The sequence below is a fragment of the Chanos chanos genome, chromosome 8 (assembly GCF_902362185.1).
Source record: "Chanos chanos chromosome 8, fChaCha1.1, whole genome shotgun sequence".
Lineage (NCBI taxonomy): Eukaryota > Metazoa > Chordata > Actinopteri > Gonorynchiformes > Chanidae > Chanos > Chanos chanos.
The window spans coordinates 27,335,000-27,345,325 of record NC_044502.1 but is presented as its reverse complement, the minus strand read 5'-3'; the positions used below and the strand labels follow the sequence as shown (position 1 = coordinate 27,345,325).

At 43.0% G+C, this 10,326-nt stretch overlaps 1 protein-coding gene and 1 long non-coding RNA gene across 2 annotated transcripts; both read left to right on the top strand.

The window, feature by feature from the left end:
• The first annotated feature begins 1,431 nt into the window (after window positions 1-1,431).
• cchcr1 (coiled-coil alpha-helical rod protein 1) lies at window positions 1,432-8,838 on the top strand. Its single transcript, XM_030783035.1, has 16 exons — window positions 1,432-1,495; window positions 2,038-2,188; window positions 4,500-4,596; window positions 4,795-4,986; window positions 5,087-5,250; window positions 5,375-5,489; window positions 5,912-6,022; window positions 6,492-6,629; window positions 7,027-7,137; window positions 7,307-7,413; window positions 7,588-7,700; window positions 7,830-7,905; window positions 8,050-8,171; window positions 8,385-8,552; window positions 8,645-8,746; window positions 8,834-8,838. Exons 1-16 carry the CDS (start codon window positions 1,432-1,434, stop codon window positions 8,836-8,838), a joined length of 1,836 nt encoding a protein of 611 aa, XP_030638895.1.
• A 179-nt stretch (window positions 8,839-9,017) lies between these two features.
• On the top strand, window positions 9,018-9,896 carry LOC115819846 (uncharacterized). The gene is made up of 3 exons (XR_004025549.1): window positions 9,018-9,124; window positions 9,226-9,430; window positions 9,792-9,896. It is a non-coding gene; the product is annotated as an uncharacterized LOC115819846 (long non-coding RNA).
• The last annotated feature ends 430 nt before the right edge of the window (window positions 9,897-10,326 follow it).

Sequence of the window (10,326 nt, the reverse complement as noted above, 5' to 3'; positions counted from 1 at the left end):
CTCACTAAATTTTAGAGAGGTGTGTGAGTGTGTTTTTGGCTGTGGGTATGGGCATGAATGCATGAGTGAGTGTGTGGGTGTGTGTGTGTGTGTGTGTGCGCGCGCGCGTGCGTGCGTGCGTGCGTGTGTGCACGCTTGCACTTGTGTGTGGCTGTGGGCATGGGCATACATGTATGCATGCATGTGTGTGTGTGTGTATGTGTTTGTATTTCAGTGTAGTCACAGTTTTGAGTAATGATCAGGGACATCCTTTCACTCCTAGACTAAACAGAGCAATGAACAAATGCAGCTCATGTTATATCAGGGACAAACATGCAGTGATAATCATTTTTAACTAGTTCACTATGGTTACTCTGACTCTTTTTTCCCCCCACACACATGAACAGACAGTGTTGCTTTTACCAGCAACTCAGAAAATCATGTCTCTGTTTGGTTTTGTTTTTAATTGATGTATTTTTTTTTGTCTTATAGACGATTAATTTGTTAATATTAATAAAATGAGTTTCATGTAAAGTATGTTCCTTTTTTTTTTAATTTGTGTCGATGTTTCATCCATCAGGATTTTAAACATTTTGTACAAACCAATAAAAATGCTTATTTCTCTATGACTGAAATAATTGGTGAGAAAGTCAGCTTTCCTGAATCCACCTTGGTAGTTTGTCTGCATGCAGGTTTTTTCCTCTTCTTTTTAAATGAAATTAAATGGTCATTTAACTAAAGAAATCATTGTGTGCGCCGTTCTTCGTCCACTTCACCTGCCGGTACACTTTATAGCCGATTAACTAACAGTTAACAATCTGATCCATCTACTCACATAATCTCATGGTCCAACGTATATACTGTGAGTTTAAACAGAGAGTCCAGCATGTCTATTCAAAAGAGACCGCGGCTTGATCTGTGCTGCGTTGATATTTTAATTTATTGTAATTTTTTCGATCTCAAATTTTAAGGCTTTAATTTTTAAATTACTTCTGACGTAACAGACTTGTAAGTGAATTGTGTCACCTTAATCTGAGTTGCTCGAATAGGCACGTACATTGCACGATGCTCTGGAACATAATCTGAATTGTTGAGTAACGAAGGACCAGCGAATCAGTTTGTTTGGTGCTAAATTAATTGCAAAAATAAAAATAGGTTTCTGCTCTGTCGCTCTCTTCTGTCTCCTTAAATTTTCTCATTCTCGTTTTAAAGGCGATTACTACTACTACAAGTCTGTTTTTAAATATCATGTATTGGTATGAAACACGTGAGCGAATGGATGTAGTGTGTGTAGAGCATGCGCAGTAAGTTATTAGGAACCGTTGCTGTTGAGATGTTTTGGAGCGTCTACCGCCATAACTGAACCTTAATGAAAATTGTCTGTAGGGAGATGGCATTCTTTTCATCTATAAATTAAACGTGGTGTTTGTGTAATCGTGAAACAAACATAGAATGGATCGCCCACAATCTGAAAAGTTGAACGCGCCTTCCGACTTTGTGACAACGCCTGCACAAAGTAAGTTAGCTGAGGTTAGTTACAGAAGCTAACGAAAATATGCTACGATTAACAACACAAACATAGCTGTCGTTATAAGTTGTAAGTTTATGTTCTTGGTTGTTCGTCACTGCTGAAATTAACTTGATATTAACGAATAGTTATGTTTAACATAGCACTGATAAAAGCGTCGCAAATTTGTGTTGCTTACAGTAACTTGGTTCACACCTGTACACTTGTCAATGCTAGCATAAACGTGAGACTGATACACTGCTAAGACATCTGTTGGAGATCAGATGACGTTGTTTAGCAGTACCTTGTACCCCCTGTGTGTAGCCTATTACCCATGCCAGACCAGCTATAGAACAGCTTAAGGTTTGTTTCTTAGCAAGGGAAGTTTTTATAAATTACCCTTTGTCACTTTTACTCAGTAGGGGTGGCACACGAGACAACGCCTAGCTTAATGACTCCATCTCAATTCATTACTGCACCTAAACCCACTACAAGAGCAGTGTACGAGCCTCCCCTTGTCTCTGTGGTCCCTGAGTCTTTATCCTCCAGAGGGAGGGGTGCAGGGTTGGGGTGTATACCCACGGTGCCCTCTACCACTTCGGACCCCTGGCTGGCCGTCGCTCAGTTCCAACAAGAGATTCTGGAGCTCCGGAGAGAGAACCATAGAATCTTACTGCAGTACAGAGACAACAGAGCAGTCAGGTAACATACGCAAACACGCACACACTTACACACACAGCTAGGAAGCAAAAGCACGTTCACAGTGAAAAGGGAGGTAACAGTGAAGCAGTAGCAAGTGCTGTGTGATGTATAGCTAGTGACATCAGAATACTCAGTGGGTCATTTACTTTCTCGCTCAAATGTTCATATACACAGACTGTTCTCGACTTACGACGTATGCGCCTTACCAGCACTCAGACTTACGACGGCAGTCCTGTTATCCTTATTATATTGTTTTCAAGTCGCGACGTTTGGTCGTAAAGTCTAGCGAAGACCTCTCCATCTGCTGTACGAAAACAAGACAGCCATATTAGTTAATGTTTGGGTCTCAGTGTGGTTAGGTGTCTGGCCTGGTGTGTTTTGTTTATAAAACTTTTAGTTTGTGATTCCGTTCAAGTTACTTTTTATTTAAAATGGCTAGCAAGCGAAAAAGCGAGTGTTCTGCTGGTGCTGAAACGAGAAAGCGAAAAGCTATAGATTTAGAAATGAAAATGAAAATAATCGTGCAGCATGAAAATGGGAAATCGGTATCGACCATCGCACGTGACGTAGGCCTTTCTAACTCGACGGTATCGACGATTTTAAAGGACAAGGAGAGAATTCGTGAAGCAGTGAAAGGATCAGCGCCAGTTAAAGCTACGATAATAACGAAAAAGAGACAAGGGCCTATTCAAGAAATGGAAAAATTGCTAGTGACATGGATGGAAGAACAGACCAGAAAGCATGTGCCTTTAAGCCTTCTGACCATACAGGCTAAAGCAAGGAGCCTTTTTGAAACCCTAAAAGAACAGGCAGGTGATGACTATGATCAGACGTTTACAGCAAGTCATGGATGGTTCCAAAGATTTAAAAACAGGCACAATCTACGCAGTGTAAAGTTGAGCGGTGGAGAGGCAGCCAGTGCTCATGTGCATGCAGGGAAAGCTTTGAAGAAGGAGCCAGACGGTCTCATTTTCCAGGAAAAGTTTGTGCCTGACCAAGAGCATACATATGTCCACAAAGAAGCAAAAAACATGCCTGGCCTGAAGGCAATCAAGGAGGAACAGATAGTTGCAGAGGAAGGAGAGAGACCAAGTGCAGAAAAAGATGATGTTGCTGAATCCCCCAAAAGGTTTTCAGTTAATGAAATGGCAGAGGCTTTTGCTTCTATTAATAAAGGAATGCAAATGTTAGAGGGAATGGATCCTAACATAGAGAGATTTTCTAAAGCTGACAAACTGATCCGAGAGGGACTTGCCTGCTACATGGAGATTTTTAATGAGAAGAAAAGGCAATGTGTGCAGTCTAAACGGGACATGTTTGTCTCTTCATCCACTGAAGAGAACTCAAGACTCTCTGACAGTGCCTTTGAAGGCCGTTAGCCATCCACAGATTTCTCTGTTTTACTGAGTGGCACTGAAGATCCATCCTCAGCCGTGTCTTCTTCTGCTTCATCCAATTGATTTACATGTTTAATTAAGAAATTACTCAAACAGACGGTGCATGAAGCTGACTGCATCCGTGGTAAGTCCACGGTAGTATTCACTACTCGTTAATTAGCACCGTACAGTATGCATTAATTGTTTAATAGCACTGTGTAGTATTGTCCACATTATTCAAGAATTACCTTTCATTGTATAATTACTGCAGTGCATTTATAGGATTTGTACTGCATTAGTATTATTGTGACAGGAACAATGTGTGAAATTAGTGAAAAATATAACAAAGCCCAGTTGTATAATGTAGTATTCATGCATGTTAATTGTTTATATCCTTATGATTAATATAATAGAAGGAGATTTTTTGACTTTCTGGCTTGTCAGAGCAGAAACTCTCATTAGTCAGGGACAGTCTGTTTTTCTGTTTGTATTATTGTGCTGTTTGTCTTTTTACTCTGGATGTGAGGAATTAATTCTCTCTCTCTCTCTCTCCCTCTTTCTCAGCAGACAGTCAGATGACAAGTGGGGTACGGATGTTGAGCATTGGAGATATGAGACACAGAGGTTAAGAGGACAGTTGGACTCTCTGAAAGAGAATGCAGACAAACAGAGAGAGGAGATTAGAGATAGAGAAAGCAAAATCAACAGGTAGAAACACACTGCACTGTAACAGCACAATGATTCTGTGACAAATAACTGATTCATTTCTAAGAAAGCAATCACATGCATGCAAATGTGAATACATACAAGTAATATATAAGCGCAGTCTGTGGATACATACAGTTGTAGTTTTAGTTAACAAACACTCTCCTAACAGAAAATGGTCCTCTCTCTCTCCCTCTCTCTCTCTCTCTCTCTGTCTCTGTGTGTTGCAGGTTGTCGGTAGACCGTGAGGAGCTAGGTGTGGAGCTGAGTCGCTGTAGAGCTGAACTCACACAGAGTCAAAATGAGCAGGAGACACTCCGGAAGAAGGTCAGACTGCTAGTCAACAACTACACGCAGTCGAGCATGATCACAAGTCAACCAGTAAACACTAACACAATCTGGTTTACTGCAGGGCCTAATGATCCTCAGCCCCTCTGCTTACTCTGTGTGTGTGTGTGTGTGTGTGTGTGTGTGCGTGTGTGTCTGCGTGTGTGTTTGAATGTGTGTGCGTGTCTGTGTGTGAAGCTGGCTGATCTGCAGAGACAGCGTGTTACAGAGCGTGAAAGCTGGCAGACAGAGCTCCACAGTTCCAGACAGGAGGCAGAGTGCCTGAAGGGTGAAGTCCAGGAGCAGAGCCTGCGGCTGGGGGAGCACATGAGGAGAGAGAGGGAGCTTCAGCAGCACCTGGACGACATGACCAGTAAACACCAAACACAGGTAAAACCTCAATTATATGCACACACAGCACACATCTAACTGTGTTTCACAGGGAATTTTCAAACAGACTAAGGCATCTGTGTCTGTCCCCCACCTCCAGTTACAACACTTGAATGAAAGCCACAGTACTGAAGTGGCCTCTCTAAACCAGACTATTGGAGACCTACAGAACAGGCTTAGCAAATCTACACTGGAGGTCTCCTCACTGAAGGGATGTCTGGAAGACACAAGCTCAGAGAGAGATGAGCTGAGAGACCAGCTGAGGTAACAAACCTGCTTACTGCTTTAAGGGTAGCCTGAGTTCGCGTGCCCCCATGGAAATGGAGAACTATCCCGATTTTAATAATAATGATTAATATTCCTTCTCTAATGTGATTTCCTGGTTCAGTCAGCTGAAGAACAATTTGGCCAGTCAGTCAGAAACACTGCAGAATTTACGCAACTACATCGCAACGCTCGCAGCAGAGAGGGGGGCCGAAGACCAGCTCAGCGATAAAGTGAAGGTACAGAAAGAAAGAAGGAGAAGGAGACAAAAATGCTATAGGTGTACCACACAGATGGTCACCATGTCCTGTACCAAATCAGTAATACAACTTATGCTTTGGTCAAATATTCTGTGTGTGATAGGGCTTTCAGAAGTTTGATTAATATTCGCACATGCTGTAGACTTCAGTCCAGCACAATATACACAGAGGAATTATGCCATGAAGAGTTGGGCTCACTTATCTGAATCCCTACAGCTGAAACTTGGCTTGGTATTTTTGTTGTAACGCTCTGGTGTAATGTTTTATATGGGCATGCATTAGTGTTTTATAATGCTAAATAAATATCGCCTCCTACCACAATTATGTCTATAAATAAATAGAAGTAACATACGAGTTCAAACTGATGTGAAGTTGTGTGTGTGTGTGTGTACGTGTGTTAGCGGCTGGAAAAGGAGAAAGAGGCTCTGCAGTTGTCAGTGGAACTCTTGAATGTGCGAGTAAAATCTGTGAACGACATTTTGGCCATCCAGGAAAAGGAACTGGGAGAACAGGTAAGAAGTCATTGACTCACCAAACTGACCACAGCTCTGCTTACAAAGGCAACAAATCTGAATTGAGAGAAACATGCTTCACACCAGGAAATGAACAAATACATAGCAGATAAATCAGGAGTGAGTCCTCTGCTTCATCCCAAGTGTTCTTTTATATCTGACTGGCTTTGTCAGGACTGGTGTATGACATCAGAGCCAGCATCTCTTTGATCTGTATCATGACTGATCCACGTAATGTAGGACATATGCTGCTGTACTCTGTTATATCTGTTGTTAAAATCTGTAATAAACGGTGACAAGCCAAGGCGATCCAAAGCCACCCTTGCGACGTGTTAATGAATGTCTCATGGAACATTCTGATTATGTGTCACAGTGTTATGATCCTTTGATGTTTTAAAAACTAGAGTGTATTTAATCGAGTGTGTGTGTGTGTGTGTGTGTGTGTGTGTGTGTGTGTGTGTGTCTGCAGTATGACACAGTGTTGAAAGGTGGGAGTAAAAGCACTCATTTGCTGCGTCTGTGGAGAGAGAAGGTGTTTGCATTGCTAGTGCAGCTCCGCTCCAGAGACACACAACTCAGAGCAGAGCAACGCCAACTACACAACATGGTAATGAGTCAATACACCACTCTAAACACAACTCAGAGCAGAACAACACCAACTACACAACTTGTCAATACACCACTCTAAACACAACTCAGAGCAGAACAACACCAACTACACAACATGGTAAATAGTCAATACCCCACTCTATACACAACATGGCAAAGAGTCAAATTACTGCTCGAAACACTGACTAGATCCACAAATAACTACACTTTTCCATTCAAGATACTCTCACCCAGAGCAGATTATTAATAGCTACACAGCACCTCAAAGACCCGCACATAGCTACTCAAACTAACTGGTTATTGGATTTGAGTCAGAGTTTGTAGTTGACTTTTGAAACTTGAAGTGTGAGCATTTCTGATTTAGATTCTGTGTGTGTGTGTATGTGTGTGTTCAGGTGTATGCTCTGGAGGAGGAGGTTGAGGGGTTGAGGTCACAGAACAGTGTGTTGAAGAACAGTTTACAGGACAGGACAGCCCAGCTGGAGCTGCAGGTGCTCCAAACACAGGTCACTCTCTGCCCTAGCCTACAGAGTCTTAACCTTCCCATTAGGATGCATACACACCTCTTACATGTCAGACTGTGCCCTGTCTGTGGCATTCCAGCTCCTGTTATCAGTGTTCTTTGCTTGGTCCTGATGTGTGTGTGTGTGTGTGTGTGTGTGTGTGTACTGTCAGGCAGTGCAGCAGGAATTGAGCAGTGCTATAGAGCAGAAGGACAAATTGAAGCAGAAGAACCAGACCTTGGAAACATCACTTAGTACCATCACAGAGACCATACACAGGTAACACATCTTCATCCTCACCATCAGTTCCTCACTGCCACACCTGTTATTTTCTTCATCTGAATATGATCATCATCATTATTATTATTATTACCATTATTATTACTGTCACAATCCACACAAAAACAGCATCAGCGCCCATTTTCTCTCTCTCTCTCTCTCTCTCTCTTTTAGGCTGAGTGCTGTCTGTGAGGAGAGAGCAGGGCTCATGAACTCCGCCCTGTCTCATCTCAGTGGTCTGGGCCAGAGACTCATCTTTGCCACCAAGAGACTGGACACTGTACACGGTGTGTGTTTGTGCAGTCAACTGCACACAGAAATGTCCACGCAGGCTGGTGTGGAGATGTGAAACCTGTAAAACTGAGGAGTTAATGATGACTGTTTGTGTGTGTTGTTTGTTGTATGTGCTCTGACAGGGTTGTTGGTGAGACGAGAGGCTCTACGGAAAGTCCAGCAGGCCACTAAACCTCCAGGACATGACCCATCTGAGAGGTGCTATAACTTTATAGATATATATTCGCACACACAGCCAGTCACTCTCTCTCTCACTCTTTTCTTGGTTTCTCTTTCCTTTATGAATGTTTGTGTATATTTCATTCTTTCTCATGTGTCTCTCTGGCTGTCTCTGTGTCGTAGTTGCATTAATGACCTGAAGGCACAGGTGGCGCTTTTGAGTGAGGAAAGAGATAAACTAGCACAGGAACTGAAGAAAACTCCAGAGCTCATCCACAACGCCCTCTCAGACCTTCAACAGCAGCGTAAGAGCATGCACACAGAAATACACGGACACACAAACACACACTGACAAACACATACACACCCTAAACCCCAAAACATCTCCTTTAGAGCCTCAGTAGACTCAGCCACACTGATACACAGCTTCACCGTGATTCTTAGGCGCGTATTTGTTTGTGTGTGTGTGTGTGTGTGTGTGTGTGCATGCGTGTGCACGTGCGTGTACTGTGCTGTAGGCGATAGGGAAGTGGGGCGCCTGACGGAGGCTCTGGCCCAGAGCAGGGAGGAGTTGGAAAAGTGTGAAGCAGGCCGTGTACAGGCACACACACAGTGTGAGCAACTAGAGGGGACCATCACGGAGCTCCGCACTGAGGCCCTCCACTTACAACAACACAGTGCGAGAGGTAAGAAGAGTTTTTATCGGAAAAACCCTGAGACTGTGTTTGTGTGTGTGTTTTGTGTGTGACTGTGTGTGTAAGTGTGACTGTCTGCGTAGTTTTACAGGAGAGGTTGTCAGAGGTTGAAAAAACTTGTACCAAGCAGCTCAGAGATTTGGAGTCTCAGCTCAACACAGCCAGGAGAGAACACACTAAAACAGGTATGTACACTCTCTGCTTCATACACACACACACACACAAACACTCATATACTTTATTTATGAGGGCCAACATTGTGCATTACAAAGTTTAACACAGACAACTTTATGTGCACATTGATTTGTGTAGAAACATTGTGTTTGTGTTTCTCTCTCTCTCTCTCTCTCTCTCTCTCTCTCTCTCTCTCTCTCTCTCTCTCTCTCTCTCTCTCTCTCTGCGTGTGTGTAGTTGTTGCTCTGCGTCAGGTGCAGAGACAGGCAGAGAGGGAGAGAGAACAACTCAGAGAGACTCAGAGGCTGCAGTCTGAACATACACAGACAGAAATCAAACAACTACACACTCAACTCCGAGACAAGAACAGAGACTGCAACATACTGCTTGTGAGTGTCATACCTTCTCCACACACACTGACAGGCGTTTACTCCCATACACACGTTCGCACGTGCTTCATTTAAGTGCGTGTGTGTGTGTGCTTACGCAGGCTGTGGTACAGGAGCGAGGTTTCATGGATGAGTATAAGAGGATGAGAAAGGCGGCGATCTACACGTCAAAAGCCCTGCTGGAAAACCAACAGACACACAAACCCAAACCCAAACACAGACTGTCCCAGCACAGTCCAGGTGGTGATGGACTACAGGTGGAGCAAATGGACAGAGGAGTGTCTGAACAGCCAAGTCTGTGTAAAGGTAAGTTTGTCCTTTCTCTCTGTCATATACACACACACACACCTTATGTAGATTCTGGGTACCCTCCATTGACTTCCGTTTAACAAATGTGCAGCATAAGAACTCTCACCCTAACCAAATAACAACTTCCACACTTTTAGTTTTGACAATAACAACAATATCCTCTATATAAAAAAAAAAATCAGTGCCATTTTTTCTTTACCAGTGGTGACTATGATTTGGACCCCAGTTTGACAAGGCATCCTCAGTAGAGCAGACTGTATTTCAATAAAATGTCCACCTAAATCTGTCTCTCTCTCTCTCTCTCTCTCTCTCTCTCTCTCTCTCTCTCTCTCTCTCTCTCTCTCTCTCTCTCTCTCAGACTCTTTGCTGAATGTTTTGGGTGAACTGCAGTCTCTGAGTGCTGCTGTGATTGACAGTTCTGATTCTACTGAGGAAGATGAAGGTGCTCAGGGCGACAGTCTTCTTTTCCACAGAAAGGGAAAAACTGGAGTCACTCTCACACACACACAGACACATGAAAATAACTGATTAGATTAAAAGACAGAGGATTGTGCCAATTTGACTTTTGATGCTTTACCCAAATGTGTGTGCCATTGTAAAATGTTTTATACAACCATAATAAAAATACTATTTAAAGTCTGAAATTAGTGTCTGTGAATGTGATTTCCTGTCGCCTTGCCACTTACCCAGTTATACTTCTTGGAATGAATTTAAAAAATGTATCAGCATGCAGTTAAAGTGATATAGTCATCACCTAGCAACCAGGTGGCCACATTCTAGAAGTCTCTGCTCTGAAGAGGAATGTGTGCACCAAGACACTTTATTAATGAAGTAAACGCTGGCGATGACTACCGCCAGACCCACGTGACTAAACGAGGGTGTCGTAATGTCTG